The 17927-nt window shown below is 42.1% G+C and overlaps 1 protein-coding gene across 1 annotated transcript in view; it reads left to right on the forward strand.

The window, feature by feature from the left end:
• The window catches only part of Map4k3 (mitogen-activated protein kinase kinase kinase kinase 3), a 169128-nt gene that overhangs the window by 117759 nt on the left and 33442 nt on the right, over positions 1-17927 (forward strand). The window contains 4 exon segments of the mRNA XM_032908817.1: positions 7988-8046; positions 13293-13331; positions 13541-13565; positions 13568-13593. Of these exon segments, the coding sequence (XP_032764708.1) occupies positions 7988-8046; positions 13293-13331; positions 13541-13565; positions 13568-13593 (149 nt within the window).

A 17927-nucleotide genomic window follows, 5' to 3' on the forward strand; every position in this document is an offset into this window, starting at 1 on the left:
TTCCCTGTAAAAATGTCCAATTTTAGTAATGTATATTGTTTCAATGAATTCTATAGCATTATATGTTACATGTTTTATATTGATATATTTTATATATTATATATAGTGCATGCATCATATGTAATTTGGATGAGTAATTTATCCCTAAGTTAATGGTAGGGTAAGATGAATTTTGCATTTGTTAGCATTATACAATCTCTGCTTTTCTCACAGGGACACTGTATCCCTGAAGTTGTACATAGTAAGACTGTCTTCCCGTTTCATAGAAATCTTCACCTAGTAAACGCTGGATAGCTAGTGCTTTCTAAGATACTAAGTAGTCTTTCTATTCATATGGCTGGCCAGAACCCCATTACCCCAACATTTATTCCCAGATTCTGCTTTTCTGCCTCTCCAGTGGGATTTTCTTTCTCTTCCTCTCTAACTTGATAGAATTCTCTTTGTGTTCTGGTTAGTCTAAATATTTATATAAGCACTGAATTCCACATCTTATTTATAAAACAAAAGATTTTAGACATCATTCTTCTGCAGGAAGTTCTATCTCTTTGGATAAAACAATACTTATAGAAATTCTTAGCTGTGCAAAAAAACCATAAGCTCTATTACCAAAATGTGGCCAACTGTCACCTGCTGACCAGTGGAGCAGCCGCAGTGGATGCCATGGAGCTCAGGAAGCCAAAGCTGTCTGGGGCCAGTGTGGCCCAGTTGGCTTCTGAGAGGAACTAGGACTGGCTTCAGTATTATACAAGATCCCTTGTGGACTCTCAAGGAAGGGAAGAGAGAGCTGTACCTGTGTGTCAGAGGAGTCGGGTCACAGACCACAGTTATAAGAGGTAGTTGACACGGTTAACACTACGACTAGAAATGAGAGTTAGCTGAACGAGATGGAGCTCAATCCTCAAAGAGGAAATGATGACGCAGTGAAGTTCTGTGTGTTGCCTACAGTTAGTGTCTTGGGGTAGAGGAGCAGTGCTGCTGAGTCTGGAGACTCAGGTCCATAATTCCAGCACTGGACAGGCTAAGAAAGGTAACTGAGTTCAAGGTCAACCTGAAGTACATACTGAACTCTAGGGCATCCTGAACCTCAGAATGAGAGCCTGTCCTAAAGAATGTAAAAACCGCCTATCATGTGGAAGCAGTGTTAGAGGTCGGGAAGAGGCCATGAGGAAGCCATGTAGGTGAATAGGTGTGACTCCAGAGCAGGAAGCATGTGTCAAACAAAGGCTTCTTAAGCGAGAGGAGGGTAGGCCAGGTGAGAGAAGTCCAAAGAAAAGGGGGATTTCTGATCATAATGTTCTTCAAAATTAGATATGCAGACTAGAATGACACTTGGTGACTGTTGGAGAGGAAACAGGCCACAGACTCAGAAGTCGAAGCCAGCCCCACTATTTCCTAATACCCTCATGCAGAACAGGTGACGTAAGAGCAGAGATATCAGACATGAGTTACCCGCATCTGCCTCCTTTCCTAGATCTGCTGAGACCCCTGCTCCATCCCTGTCCTGGAGTCAGGAGCGTCCTATGATGCAGGGGAGGGTGCATGACAGAGAAAGGGACGAGGCCTCCAGCTGTGGAAGAAGGACAAATGAGACACTGTTAGATTCTACAGTATAGAGTCAGCTGTAAGAACCCATTCCCAGTGGTAACCAAAAGACCCAGCATTTAAGTTGATAGTTTTACAGGTCGTGTGGTACTCTAGACACTGAGTATGACTTCTCATCAACAGTGTAGCGTATTTATTTAACAGAGGCCCCGTGACTGCATCACCTACTGATGTCACAGTCATCCTGGCACACAAGACTGTTATTTCCCTTGTTGTACAGATGCAGCATTTAAGAGGCAAAGAAACTGAGCAGTTGTCACTGTCCTTCATTAGCCAAGCTTTCCGTTAGGAGTAGCAGCCTAAAGATGTCCTATTCCAGTGGTTTGTAAAGGTTCACTGCTCGCAGCTCCAAAACATTTCTTCTTCATAGACTGAACTTCCGTGTCAACTCAGTAGCTCCCACTGCTCTCGCTGACCCCAGTGACCACCTCTTTACCTCTATGGGTCTGACTATTTTAGGGACCATGGATTTAAGTGGAATACCTACTCCTTGTCCTCTCCCAACTGGCTCACGTCACCCAACACAGGGTTCCAGCTTTAGAGTTTCCTTGTATGACATCACATCTCAGAAATTTCTTTCTTTTTTTTAAGATTTATTGATTTTATGTGAGTACACTGTGTAACTGTCTTCAGACACACTAGAAGAGGGCATCAGATCTCATTACAGATGGTTGTGGGCCACCATGTGGTTGCTGGGATTTGAACTCAGGACCTCTGGAAGAGCAGTCAGTGCTCTTAACCACTAAGCCATCTCACCAGCCTGAAATTTCTTTTTCACACAGAAAAAAAAATCTATTTATGTAAATGCCATATTTTACATTTGTATTCATCTACTGATGGACACTTGTTGCTGTTACCTTTTGGCTGCTGTGGATAATTCCGAGAACCACAGACCTGCAAGTGTACATTAAATCCCCGCCCTTCTGTACGCAGAGGTGGGGTTGCTGGAATGCATGGCAGTTCTGTCTTTAAATGACTCAGCGGCTGCCGTGTGTCCTCCATAGCAGCTGCTCGTGTACCTGTGCACCGCTGGACAGGCTCTGCCCCCACACCCTCACCACTTACCTTTCTGTTTCCTCCTCTGTTCCAGTTGTGGTAGCAGTTGTCCTGGTGAGTGTGAAGTGTCCGTCCACTTCAGCTCCCACAGATGCTGTGGCAGGAGTGTGGCTCATGCCTGCGATCACAGCACCTGGAAGGTGGAGGCAAAAGGATTGTCAGGAGCCCCAGGTCATCCCTGGCTACACAGAGCTCTCAGAGATAGCCTGGGCTTTGACTCAAAACATGGAAAACCTATTGCTTGCCACCAGACACATAGGGGACCAAATGTCTAGCTCTTGTCTTAGTGGGCAGCAGACACCAACATGACAGCACAGGGTTTGGGAAGCTGCAGTAGACACAACTGCCTCACGCCTGAGCAGGCCGGGGGATTAACTATCTCCCACTATCAAGAGTTCGTGTTATGATTTTGTAAATGAATTTTGAATATTATACCCTGAATCTCTGTTGCTACCCAAAACTAATTTTTAAAGAAGCAAACCCTTGTAAAGAAGAATAAAACCTAGGTTTGGGTGTTTACATTTGAAGTCAGAGTTTTGAAAGTTGCTGACGTTACTAAAAGTCACTGAAGCAATAATTGGATAGCAAGAGTTTTGTCTGTAGTCATGAAATGGTCCGATCTGATCTGCAAAATGTCTTTAATTACAAGATTGTATTTCAAATCTGGAGAGCTGACACTTTTTCACTTACATGCCCAACTTTACTCGCTAATTTTTGATAATACATTGAAAGTTAATAATAAAATCGTATTCTGATTGTTTTTGGTTTATGTGACATTGTTTTGTCCTGTTTTATCTTGTTTTGAGAAAGCTCTCTCTATAGGGACAAGCCTGCCTCAGACTTCCGAGTGTTCGGATTGCACGTGTGTTCCACTGTGCGGGCTAAACCCCATGTCAATTGTTAGGAGAGGACATCAAAATACTAGTCCACTCACTGCCCTGAAGAGTGTACCCACCACCTTGAGATGGTCTTTCTAAGGATCAGCATGGAAGTCATGTTCTTCAGACATGTCCCTCAGCCCTTGCCTCAGTGGCCATCATTTATCAACCACATCCGACTCAGCCTGCCTCTCTGACTTTCAAAGAAATTTGTTTTGTATTCTCTTGGATCCATTCCTAGTTTATTTCCACACATAATCATCATATTAAAAAGGATTTTATTAACCATTTTTATTCCTGCCATAATTTTCTCATTTTTATGATGAGGAAAAATATTCTTTCTTGTTCTCTTTGTGCGTGTGTGTGCGCGTGCGTGTGCATTTGTGTGTGTCTGTCTGTGTCCAGTGGTCTCAGATCTGTTGACTTCCTGCTGTTTTCTCATTGGGATAGACTGTAGTCTTCCAGAGTGACCTAACATAAAAAAACCACATACTTCTTGAGCATGTATGTCCTTCCTTTCCAGCATTTCACAGTCAGCTCTTTGTTCTTTCTTAGATATTACTAATTTCTTAGAATTGTCACCCTAGATGTAGAAATGGTCTCCCCGGCCCCTCAGTGAAAGGAACCTGTGAAATTAACATGTTTCACCCATAAAGTTGCTTAGTCTACCCCAGGGTGAGCTTCTCGGATTGTTGTTTGAGCACCAAGTTGAGTCTTTCTGAGCTTACTGAATGTTTGCAGTGCATTGTTACTGCTGTGACATTGTGCTGTAATTAAGCATTATCATTCATTAATTGTCTAATACTGCTAATTCTTTTTGATGCTTGCATATTCAAGTACATTCTGATTAACTTATCAAAGAGCCAAATGATGCCATCATCTTGGTTATGTTCATTGCTTTCTGAACATAATTTTGGTAGCATTTTTCTAGTATAGAACAGCTTCTAAATCCTTTTTGTAAAAAATTCATCATTACTTTGCAATGCATGATTTGGGGGGGGGACACCATGTTGAGGGTGGAGGTCAGAAGACAGCCTTACGCATCATTTCTCCCCTGCCACCATGTTAGTTCTGGGGATTGAACTCAGTCAGGCTTGGTGTCACGAATGTTAACCCACTGAGCCGTCTGACGGCCCACATGGTTATTATAATGTAACTTGATTCCAGGAGAGAAACAATGAAGAGTAGCCCTTTCTGTTCTGGCTCTCCTTGTTGGATTAATCATCAAACTTGGCGATTGCACCTCCTACAACTTACATACGCCATTGCTCTGAGTTTGTTCTGGTTATTACTGTCACCTGCCTGGTTGTCAGCTCAGTTCAGTGGGTGTCCCTGCACGTCAGCAGGAGGCATATCGCCCTGCACACATGCATGCTGGTGAAGTGTGGGGTAGTGAACGCTTAGGAGACTGTGGTGACTACAGCTGTCACTTCTCTGGCTCCAGTGCTTGGTTATCTGTCCCTGAAGACAAGTTTGAACCTAGACATGTCCTTAGAGCTGAGTGTACTGTTGGCTGGATTCTAGGACATAAAGTCTACCGTCATGGCCACTAAAAGTCAAAGTGATGTAATTGTTGCAGGCTTGTGACTTGGTGATATGGTCCTATACTACTTCATAATTTAAAGACAGCTGCTGTCCTTTTTTATTAGAAGTCCATGTGATCCCACTATGAAGGTCAACTAATCATTTTCACTTACGATAGTCTTTGTTGTCACTAGTAAGAACAGTTACTATATGCTATTTGTGACGGAACTCAGACATTGAAGGGGTTTGACAAAATCTGAGTCTTGTCCAAATCAGTATTTTGATTTTCAGCAGATATTTTTTGGACAAGTCCCGAAGTTAATTTTAAAGTACAGTGTTGTGTAGAATTGCATCCTAATCTTAGACTTAACAGATTCCAGACTTGAGATGTTTGTGATTCTGCATGTCTGTACACTGGGGAAGTGTTTGTCTGTTTCCAGGAAATGAAACAGGTGACATTTGAACAAGTGATTGTTACTCAGAGACAGTCCATGTGTCAGGTGCTGTGTACAGATTTGGTCTTTTTTGCTGTGTCCAAGGAGTTCGTGGCCTGGCTACTGTTTTAAGAGACTTGTAGACAGATTAATATGCATGTGAGTAAGTATAAGTGTACAGGAGATCTGTGTGGTAACTGTGGAAACATTAGAGCCATCTCTGACATTGGGAGGTTGTTCCAAGGGGACCTCTGTAGAACCCCAGTCTTACGTCTGATGTTACCTTGTAAAACAAAAGCACAGCCTCCTCTGTTCAAATAGAAGACCCTTTTAGCAGTGATTGGAGTACAGTGGCTTCCCTCTCTCTCTCTTTTTTTTTGGGGGGGGGAGGGGAAATTTTTTTATTTACATCTCAAAGCCTTTTCTGGTTTCCAGTCCATAAACCCCCTATCTCATCCCCCCACCACTGCTTCTATGAGGGTGTTCCCCCACCTACCCACCACTTCCTGCCTCCCCACCCTGACATTCCCCTACACTGGGGCATCAGGCTTTGGCAGGACCAAGGGCTTCTCCTCCCATTGATGCCCAACAAGGCCATCCACTGCTATATATGCAGCTGGAGCCATGTGTCTGACCATGCATACTCTTTGGATGGTGGTTTAGTCCCTGGGAGCTCTGGTTGGTTGGTATTGTTGTTCTTATGGGGTTGCAAACCCCTTCAGCTCCTTCAACTCTTTCTCTAACTCATCCATTGGGAACCCTGTTCTCAGTTCAATGGTTGTCTGTAAGCATCTGCCTCTGTATTCGTCATGCTCTGGCAGAGCCTCTCAGGAGACAGCTATATCAGCCTGCACTTCTTGGCATCCGCAATATTGTCTGGGTTTGGTGGCTGTATATGGGCTGGATCAACAGGTGGGGTAGTCTCTGGATGGCCTTCCCTTCGGTCTCTGATCCATACTTTGTCTCCATTTTTCCTCCTATGAATATTTTTGTTCTCCCTTCTAAAAAGGACTGAATCATCCACACTTTGATCTACCTTCTTCTTGAGCTTCATGTGGTTTGTGAATTATATCTTGGGTATTTCAACCTTTTAGGCAAAAATCTGCTTATCAGTGAGTGCATACCATGTGTGTTCTTTTGTGATTGGGTTACCTCACTCAGGATATCTTCAAGTTCCATCCATTTGCTTAAGAATTTCGTGCACTCGTTGTTTTTAATAGTTGAGTAGTACTCCATTGTGTAAATGTACCACATTTTCTGTATCCATTCCTCTGTTGAAGGGCATCTGGGTTCTTTCCAGCTTCTGGCTATTATAAATAAGGCTGCTATGAATATAGTGGAGCATGTGTCTTTGTTGTATGTTGGGGCATCTTTTGGGTATCTGCCCAAGAGAGGTATAGCTGGGCCCTCAGGTAGCACTATGTTTAATTTTCTAAGGAACCTCCAGACTGATTTCCAGAATGGTTGTACCAGTCTGCAATCCCACCAACAATGGAGGAGTGTTCCTCTTTCTCCACATCCTCACCAGCATCTGCTGTCACCTGAGTTTTTTATCTTGGCCATTCTGGCTAATGTGAGGTGGAATCTCAGGGTTGTTTTGATTCGCATTTCCCTGGTGACTGAGGATGTTGAACATTTCTTTATGTGCTTCTCAGCCATTCGCTGTTCCTCAGTTGATTCTTATATGGTTGGTGGATATACATTGTTCTCAAGAAGGTGTTTAAGTAGAACCTGTATATTGCTCATTCTTCTGAATTTTAATCCTTAGCTCTCTCCAGGCTGCACCATTCAGGCAAAATGCTTTTGTAGGCAAAGAACTCTTCAGTACTTATTTGAATGAACTTTACTGTTTTAATCTGTAAGACCTTCCTAACCCTCCTTCAGTGCAGTTTCTGGGCTTGTACTAGTTCACATGCATACCTCACTTCTGCAGTAGCTTTATGTCTTTAAAACATCAATGAATCACTTGCATGAATGAAGCAGTAATAGAAACGTGAGTGTGTGTGTGTGTCACACACACACTGACACGGTCATTCTGGATACCACACACAAGTCAAACCAGGATGGGCTTTGTTGCTTATTATGTTTTGTCTTCCGTTTTTTGTTGGGTTTTTTTATTTGTTTGTTTTTGTTTTTGTGGGTTTTTTTTTTTTTGCTTCATTATAGCTTGACAATGCTTTGTGTGAGCTTGTTTCTCTCTATGAAATAATAAACCAATTAATTTTTACAAATACTAATTATAATAGATAGCAATATCCATAAGTAAAACTTTTAGATGTTGTTTAAAAAATTCCCAGAAAAGTACTCAAATAACCAAGATATACTACCATGTATCCTGTACTGTTGGAGGTGCCGCCATGCCTCCTTTTCAAGAGTGTATAGCAATACAGATTTATTTGGGGCTTGGGGCTTTTCTTTTTAAAAAGTAATATATATTAGTGCATGCTGATTGCTACACTTTTGTGCTAAATATTTTGCTTTGTGTGTCACTAGGATCTACAATTAGAGTACGGGCAAGGACACCAAAGTAATTACTTTTTAGGTGGAAACAAGTAAGTAAAGTTCTTTTGAAACCTAAATTCAAAAATTGTTTTTAGTATTATTATATTTTACATTTAATATTTAAGGTAGTAAACGGTATCGAGCCAGTAGATGTTGTGCAACGTGCCCTTGACTTTCTCATTTCCACTGGCCATCTATCGTCAGGAACTGTCATCTGGGAGCATGAGCCTAAACGTTGTGTATTGACCTCATCTGCAGATCTTTCTTGTTACAGTTTACCCCAGCTATGATGAATCTGCATCTCAGTGGTTGATTTCTTTCTAACGTTGACCTGTTCACCCTCTTCAAAACTGGCTTGGCTTGGCACATCTCCCAGATGTGCTGGCCACTAAGAACAGCTAAAACCATTTAAAATCATTCACCCTGCTTAGAAATCCATGCTTTAACTTTCACTGTGCTGGTCTCTTAAAGTATACTAGTAAAATAAAATGCTAGTAAAATGAATAAAAGTAGACGTGCATCCCTGAAAGCTGTTTCATGGGAGAAGTAGACTCCACAGCTACTGATGACTGCTCCGCACCAGGCACCATGGCGGTGAAAGCACGGCATGCTTGGTTTACAGACTTCTGTGAGCTCATCATGTGCCAGGGCTGAGAATCCAAGACGCCTGCCCTTCCTTAATTCTTGATTCCATTGATGACTTTTCATTCTGTAAACCAGTCTGTAAGGGAGTATTTAAATTACCAAAGTATTCTGGGGATGTATATATTTATTTAGTTAGAACTTAAGATTTCAAACCATTGATTCCTCTATGGCCTTGCTGAGGAATACCGATTACTGACAGACACCTTAGTTTCATGGGTAGCACTGTAAACCACTCTCTTCTTTTGTCTTCACTTAATACACTGCCTAGCATAGAGAAAGGGTTTTCAATGAAAAGCTAAAGAAGTGTGCTAACTTTGTTTAATCTAAGTTTGTTAGATATAAAATATTAGGAATTTGTCATTTATTAGCCTACCTCTTCTTCAATCTTTTTTGTTGTTTGTTTATTTGTGTGTATATTTTGAGATAAGTTCTCATTATGTAGCCCTGGCTGGCCTCAAACTTACAGAGCTCCTCCTGCCTCTGCCTCTGCCCCCCGAGTGCTGAAGTTAAAGATGCCGTCCACTAGACCCTGTCTTTCTTAACGTGGAAGATAAGTCTAAAACCCCCTGACAGAAGATGTAGTTTTACCTAAGCAGTAGTTAATTACCACTCATTAATAGTCTGGTTTTGGTGGACAACAACAAATAAATTATGTGTCACTGTGGCATAGTAACGTTAAAAATTGAGTAACATTCTTTTCTAAAGATGATGCTGTTGGTTTTTTAGGACCCTGTTGCAGCCAAATTTTCGTGTACCTAAAGAGGCTGAATAATTTGACTATATGTTACTCACCATTTCTTTAAAAGTAATGTGCTTAGAAAATAATACAGCTACAAATGCTTTTCTAGATTTCCCAGATCCCACTGTCTGATTTTCCTACTGTTAGACCTTTTCTTAGTGTGTGTAGCCACTTTAGCCAGGCAAAATGTTAATAATTTGCCCACCCTTCATTTTCTGATGAATTGGATCCCTGCTTAAGGAACTGTATTCTATATAACGAGTCATTGGCAAGGTAGGTTGGCCAAAGTCTTAGCTCTGGCTGTTTGATGTGTAGGTGTGTACATACATGTGACATGTGTAGGTGTGTACATACATGTGACATGAGCGTGGATGTAGCACTTCTCTTACTGTATTGATATGTCTACTTTATTCTCCAGTAGGCAGCGCTTTAAGACTGAGGGTTTCCTGCTTTCTCTGTAGGTGAAGGTAGGCAGATCCCGTTAGTGGGCTTCTGCCTGTTTGGTGCCCCACAGGGACCTTTGAATTAGATTTGTTGCAGGCCTTTGCTTTCCCTAGCAGAATCCCAGCTAACTAACTCCTTTTCTCTTGAATTCTGGTATCAATGGGATCAGTCCTTCTGACCTTTTTTTATTTTTTAACCAAAGCAGTTATTTTTTAAAGGAAGTTAAACTCTGTCTGGTTTTGCCTGTAGTGTAGAGCATAGTTGTAAAGATAACTGTCTCTGGACAGGAATAAAGCCTGAGTCAAATCCTCGTTCCCACGGCAGACTGCGCTAGAAGCCAGTGCCATGCCTGCATTGGCTCTTCCCATGAACACGTCTCTTGACTGCCGTTGTCTCTGGTAAAATGAGGGTTAGTAGTGCCTGAGTCTCAGGATGCTGAGGGAGAAATGAATAACCATCATGAACTGTTTAGTACTCGTGGGGCCCAGCAGGTACTGACTGTTACATGTAAGTAGCGACCTAGTAGTTGGCGATTGTGTTAGGAGGTAGATAGAACTCCTCTTTCACTTTAGAGAAATACTGAGTTTCTTGTGCTTACATACAGTCAGGGAAGTGCATACACAAGTTGTTTTGAGTCAGCCTGGCCATTGTGTGAGCCTGGTAGCCTGCCGCATGGCTCCCTCTGCTAATTCAGATGTACTGTGTGCTTGACGGTGCCCACCTCAGTTTCCCTCCTTGTCACTTAAATCTGTGTTCATACATTGTTCCAATTTAGAGTTTTTCACCAGACCTTCCATCATTTCAATATAGTCATTCAGTTCTATTACCAAACCTCCCTCAACAGCCAAGGGCAAGCGAGTGTCAGAGGTGACTTTGTTCTTGTCAGCACAGAGCCTTGGGGATAACTCAGGGCCCCATGTTCTCCAGCGCTCTCTGCAGTGGGACCTGTAATGGATCTCTCAGCAAACTGAGCTATGTGTCATTTTCTCTAAAGCCACAAGCTGACACATGTCCCTTATTCCACTCTACAGGCTCTGTAACTTCTTAGCAACATGCCTTCGTTCATAGAAGGAAGTGCTGCTGACACAGAGAGCCCTCCCTGTAGGACTCTTGCTTCAGTAGTGTGGGAGCTGGGGCATAGCTCCCCCTGGTGTGCACAGAGCCCTCAGTACATCCCCAGTACCGCACCCACATACAAACCAAAATGGATGTAGTGGTCCACGCCAGCACTCAGAGAGTGGAAGCAGGAGGATCAGAATCGAAGGCCATCTTCAGCTACAGAGCAAGATTGAGGCCAGCCTGGGCCAGAGAAAGCCTGTGCCCTCCCACCCCCCCTTACACACAGACCCCATCTCTCTCTCTCTCTCTCTCTCTCTCTCTCTCTCTCTCTCTCTCTCTCTCTCTCACACACACACACACACACACACACACATCCCCATCCTCCCCCCCCACACACACACACACACACAAAGCCAAATGCCATATGGATCCCATTGGTTCTGGTAACAGAAAGTAAAACTATAAACTATCTTGCTAATTATTTTCATATATTAATGCCTTTAAAAAATGCTGCCACATGATGGGGAAAAAGTAGTTTCTACTTGTTTGTTCATGAAAGGCTGTTCACTGTTTAGCCCAGGCCTGTGGCCCAGTTGCAGGCAGTTGCTGCTGTTTTTGGCTTATCTTCTGGGATGATAAAGACCCCCATGCCCCAGAGACCGTGCTTAACTTGGGAAAGCCTCATCACCATGCCAAGGCCTTCCTGTTGCTAGTGTAGTATTTTAGTATGGAAAATCAAACAAAAGGTTTTCCAAATATATTTATTTAACTATGTTAAAATAATGATATATCTTCATTTAATAAAATATGTATTTCATACAGTTTTTCACAAAAGTCTTACCCTAAGGGACCAGCTCAAGTGTCTCCTCTTTAGCTCCTGGCTGTCTGACAAAGTACCCCTGGTTCTCACAAGTCTGGAGCAAATCATCTCAGCTACACCCATGCAGTCCAGCAAACTGCTGGAGCAATGACAGGCAATATTCTTATTAAAAGAACTATTTTTTCCTCTGAGAAAGTAATAATAGTAAGGAAGTAGTGTTGTTTTCTTTTTTTCATATTTCCTCTACTTGCTGCAAGATGACTGCTACTTTGTTTAATCTGTCATATCACATAGCACATAGTTTGTAGAAAGCCACAGCAGAAATAAGAGTAGACAAAGTTATGTATTCTGTAAACAGTGGGTCTTGCGAGTGTGTCCCACAGGTGTCCTTAAGAGCATAGGTGCTCAGTGCTTGCCGTGCGCAAGCCGCTGAAGTGCTTTTCTCAGCCACCTCTTAGTGCGGGCACTTCCTCTGCTGCTGTAATTCACACTGTACATACCAGGAACTGAAGTGTGCCTGCTCATGTGGAAATACCAAGGCCACATGGCCTGCAGAGGGGACAGCAGGACTCAGCAGCCAGCTACCTCTGTCTCCCTTTACCCTGCCGCTCTGGCCAAAAGCTCCTGTTGCTTATGGCCCTGGGAGAGCTTCACAGTCAGCATGACATTGAACTATGATACTTCAGTGTTCTTTCTAGCAATGGAAATTGGAGTTGATTTATTGTTTTTCTGTGTCATTTACCATTTCAGACTCATAACTTGTCGTTTTAAAAAGTCTCACACTGGCCTGCTTAATAAATTTGGTAGCTAAGCCTTCTGCTCATTGTCTACCAGACAGCTAACAATGCCTTTGGGTTTCCTGCTATGATAACTGTAAGAAAAGCAATTTAGATGTACAACCTCACAAGCTTGAGGGAGAGACATTTCTCCTAGTAATTGCAGCAGCCTGACGAAGGTTTGAGTTTCAGCACACGAACAGTGGGTAGCACCCCAGTTCCCTCACGTTCTTGAAAACAAAAACCTTTTTAAAACATTGCCCCTACGCCCTTACACCACCAAAGAGCAGTCCTCAGGTGAGTGAGTGTCCTCCAGGAAAGCAGCCTGCTACCGCCTTCCTGTGTTCACAGCACATGCATGCACGCTTCTGCAGAGAACCAATGGGCTGAGTTCCATTTTGCAGGATTGCCTGAGAGCATGGGTCTGCCAAAGTGTGTCATGCTCCTTATTTTAAGGAAGAGAAATTAACCTCCAATGCCAGGTGTAACATTCCAGACGGAATGTGAGGAAATCCTTACTCTGACCCTCAGCTGTCTTGTCAGTTCTGTCGTGGCTTCTCGTGCTGAGAGGTCTCACGTTTGAATCAGTAATTCTCAGTCGATATTAGAGTTTGTTTCTTTTTGTTCATTTAGGATATATATATATACAAAAACAGTAGCAACTTAAAATCAAGGTGTCTCACTAAAACATAAGCCTTGTGACACAGAAATGGTCGGTGTGGCAGATATGTTCAGGAAACTGATGGGTAAACAGAAACTACGAGAAGCACACACTAGAAACGGTTTACTCACCTCGCTCCTGTCTGTCCTTAGGAGTCTTCTGAAGTCTGTTGAAGAGGAGCTGCACCAGCGGTAATTACAGCTTTTAATTAAGCTTGAAGGACTTTAAGTCAGAGAGGAGATAAATCCTTTCCCCTTGTCTGTCACGTGTGGTTTCTTAGTTTTAGTTGTCAGTCTGTCCTATAAAGACGCAGGCATGTGTCCTGTCCTGCAGAGGCCCCTCCTGAATTGCTGCGGCTGCTCTGAGGCGCAGGTCTAACCATGCTTTCTGCTCTCTAGAGGACCGTGGCACACTTAGAAGATGACAGAAGGGGGCGATGGACGACTCTAAACAGTAAAGCTCCATTGCTCTTTTTTTTTGCACAAAGAGAAGATTTCATTTGACCTAGTGGTGTAGTCCTAGCAGCTCAATAATAATTTTAATGTAAGTAGCACGCTATGTAGGTTGAACCAGTCTCTGTGCTGTCGTTTTTCCTTTCCATGTGGATTTATCAGCTTCTGGTTTGGAGAACAATCTGAGTGGATTAGACAGAAACTTAGTTCAGAAACTTAATGACCTCCTAAAAGCCCTATCCATGTATATAACACACTGGGAATTCTCTCATAATGTGATAATTTAAGGAAATAAAAGTCAGTCTACAATGCTAACTGAAGACATAGTATTGGGAAAGAAAAAAGGCCATCAACAAAGAGCATTTTTTTTTTTATTAACTTGAGTATTTCTTATATACATTTCGAGTGTTATTCCCTTTGCCGGTTTCCGGGCAAACATCCCCCTCTCCCCTCCCATTCTTTATGGGTGTTCCCCTTCCCATCCTCCCCCCATTGTCGCCTCCCCCAACAATCTAGTTCACTGGGGTTCAGTCTTAGCAGGACCCAGGGCTTCCCCCTTCCACTGGTGCTCTTACTAGGCTATTCATTGCTACCTATGAGGTCAGAGTCCAGGGTCAGTCCATGTATAGTCTTTAGGTAGTGGCTTAGTCCCTGGAAGCTCTGGTTGCTTGGCATTGTTGTACATATGGGGTCTCAGCCCTTCAAGCTCTTCTAGTTCTTTCTCTGATTCCTTCAACGGGGATCCTATTCTCAGTTCAGTGATTTGCTGCTGGCATACGCCTCTGTGTTTGCTGTATTCTGGCTGTGTCTCTCGGGAGAGATCTACATCCGGCTCCTGTAGGCCTGCACTTCTTTGCTTCATCCATCTTGTCTAATTGGATGGCTGTATATGTATGGGCCACATGTGGGGCAGGCTCTGAATGGGTGTTCCTTCTGTCTCTGTTTTAATCTTTGCCTCTCTATTCCCTGCCAAGGGTATTCTTGTTCCCCTTTTAAAGAAGGAGTGAAGCATTCACATTTTGATCATCCGTCTTGAGTTTCATTTGTTCTAGGCATCTAGGGTAATTCAAGCATTTGGGCTAATAGCCACTTATCAATGAGTGCATACCATGTGTGTTTTTCTGTGATTGGGTTACCTCACTAAGGATGATATTTTCCAGTTCCAACCATTTGCCTACGAATTTCATAAAGTCATTGTTTTTGATAGCTGAGTAATATTCCATTGTATAGATGTACCACATTTTCTGTATCCATTCCTCTGTTGAAGGGCATCTGGGTTCTTTCCAGCTTCTGGCTATTATAAATAAGGCTGCGATGAACATTGAACATAGTGGAGCACGTGTCTTTTTTACATGTTGGGGCATCTTTTGGGTATATGCCCAAGAGAGGTATAAGCTGGATCCTCAGGCAGTTCAATGTCCAATTTTCTGAGGAACCTCCAGACTGATTTCCAGAATGGTTGTACCAGTCTGCAATCCCACCAACAATGGAGGAGTGTTCCTCTTTCTCCGATCCTCGCCAGCATCTGCTGTCACCTGAGTTTTTGATCTTAGCCATTCTCACTGGTGTGAGGTGAAATCTCAGGTTGTTTTGATTTGCATTTCCCTGATGACTAAAGATGTTGAACATTTCTTGAGGTGTTTATCAGCCATTCGGCATTCCTCAGCTGTGAATTCTTTGTTTAGCTCTGAACCCCATTTTTTAATAGGGGTATTTGTCTCCCTGCAGTCTAACTTCTTGAGTTCTTTGTATATTTTGGATATAAGGCCTCTATCTGTTGTAGGATTGGTAAAGATCTTTTCCCAATCTGTTGGTTGCCATTTTGTCCTAACCACAGTGTCCTTTGCCTTACAGAAGCTTTGCAGTTTTCTGAGATCCCATTTGTCGATTCTTGATCTTAGAGCATAAGCCATTGGTGTTTTGTTCAGGAAATTTTTTCCAGTGCCCATGTGTTCCAGATGCTTCCCTAGTTTTTCTTCTATTAGTTTGAGTGTATCTGGTTTGATGTGGAGGTCCTTGATCCATTTGGACTTAAGCTTTGTACAGGCTGATAAGCATGGATCGATCTGCATTCTTCTACATGTTGACCTCCAGTTGAACCAGCACCATTTGCTGAAAATGCTATATTTTTTCCATTTGATGGTTTTGGCTCCTTTGTCAATGATCAAGTGACCATAGGTGTGTGGGTTTATTTCTGGGTCTTCAATTCTGTTCCATTGGTCTATCTGTCTGTCTCTGTACCAATACCATGCAGTTTTTATCACTATTGCTCTGTAATACTGCTTGAGTTCAGGGATAGTGATTCCCCCTGAAGTCCTTTTGTTGAGGATAGTTTTAGCTATCCTGGGTTTTTGTTATTCCAGATGAATTTGCAAATTGTTCTGTCTAACTCTTTGAAGAATTGGATTGGTATTTTGATGGGGATTGCATTGAATCCTGTAGATCGCTTTTGGTAAAATGGCCATTTTTACTATATTAATCCTGCCAATCCATGAGCATGGGAGATCTTTCCATCTTCTGAGGTCTTCTTCAATTTTTTCTTCAATGTCTTGAAGTTCTTATTGTACAAATCTTTTACTTGCTTTGTTAAAGTCACACCGAGGTACTTTATATTATTTGGGTCTATTATGAAGGGTGTCGTTTCCCTAATTTCTTTCTCGGTTTGTTTCTCTTTTTGTGTAGAGGAAGGCTACTGATTTATTTGAGTTAATTTTATACCCAGCCACTTTGCTGAAGTTGTTTATCAGCTTTAGTAGTTCTCTGGTGGAACTTTTTGGGATCACTTAAATATACTATCATATCATCTGCAAATAGTGATATTTTGACTTCTTCTTTTCCGATCTGTATCCCTTGACCTCCTTTTGTTGTCTGATTGCTCTGGCTAGAACTTCAAGAACTATATTGAATAAGTAGGGAGAAAGTGGGCAGCCTTGTCTAGTCCCTGATTTTAGTGGGATTGCTTCAAGTTTCTCTCCATTTAGTTTAATGTTAGCAACTGGTTTGCTGTATATGGCTTTTACTATGTTTAGGTATGGGCCTTGAATTCCTATTCTTTCCAGGACTTTTATCATGAAGGGGTGTTGAATTTTGTCAAATGCTTTCTCAGCATCTAATGAAATGATCATGTGGTTTTGATCTTTCAGTTTGTTTATATAATGGATCACGTTGATGGTTTTCCGATATTAAACCATCCCTGCATGCCTGGGATGAAGCCTACTTGATCATGGTGGATGATTGTTTTGATGTGCTCTTGGATTCGGTTTGCCAGAATTTTATTGAGTATTTTTAAATCGATATTCATAAGGGAAATTGGTCTGAAGTTCTCTTTCTTTGTTGGGTCTTTGTGTGGTTTAGGTATAAGAGTAATTGTGGCTTCATAGAAGGAATTCGGTAGTGCTCCATCTGTTTCAATTTTGTGGAATAGTTTGGATAATATTGGTATGAGGTCTTCTATGAAGGTCTGATAGAATTCTGCACTAAACCCATCTGGACCTGGGCTCTTTTTGGTTGGGAGACCTTTAATGACTGCTTCTATTTCCTTAGGAGTTATGGGGTTGTTTAACTGGTTTATCTGTTCCTGATTTAACTTCGGTACCTGGTATCTGTCTAGGAAATTGTCCATTTCCTGCAGATTTTCAAGTTTTGTTGAATACAGGCTTCTGTAGTAAGATCTGATGATTTTTTTGAATTTCCTCTGAATCTGTAGTTATGTCTCCCTTTTCATTTCTGATTTTGTTAATTTGGACACACTCTCTGTGTCCTCTCGTTGGTCTGGCTAAGGGTTTATCTATCTTGTTGATTTTCTCAAAGAACCAACTTTTGGTTCTGTTGATTCTTTCTATGGTCCTTTTTGTTTCTATTTGGTTGATTTCAGCTCTGAGTTTGATTATTTCCTGCCTTCTACTCCTCCTGGGTGTATTTGCTTCTTTTTGTTCTAGAGCTTTTAGGTGTGCTGTCAAGCTGCTGACATATGCTCTCTCCTGTTTCTTTCTGCAGGCACTCAGCGCTATGAGTTTTCCTCTTAGCACAGCTTTCATTGTGTCCCATAAGTTTGGGTATGTTGTACCTTCATTTTCATTAAATTCTAAAAGTTTTTAATTTCTTTCTTTATTTCTTCCTTGACCAGGTTATCATTGAGTAGAGCATTGTTCAATTTCCATGTATATGTGGGCATTCTTCCCTTATTGTTATTGAAGACCAGCTTTTGGCCGTGGTGGTCCGATAGCACGCATGGGATTATTTCTATCTTTCTGTACCTGTTGAGGCCCGTTTTTTGACCAATTATATGGTCAATTTTGGAGAAAGTACCATGAGGACCTGAGAAGAAGGTATATC

This window comes from Rattus rattus, chromosome 7 (assembly GCF_011064425.1).
Source record: "Rattus rattus isolate New Zealand chromosome 7, Rrattus_CSIRO_v1, whole genome shotgun sequence".
Classification (NCBI taxonomy): domain Eukaryota; kingdom Metazoa; phylum Chordata; class Mammalia; order Rodentia; family Muridae; genus Rattus; species Rattus rattus.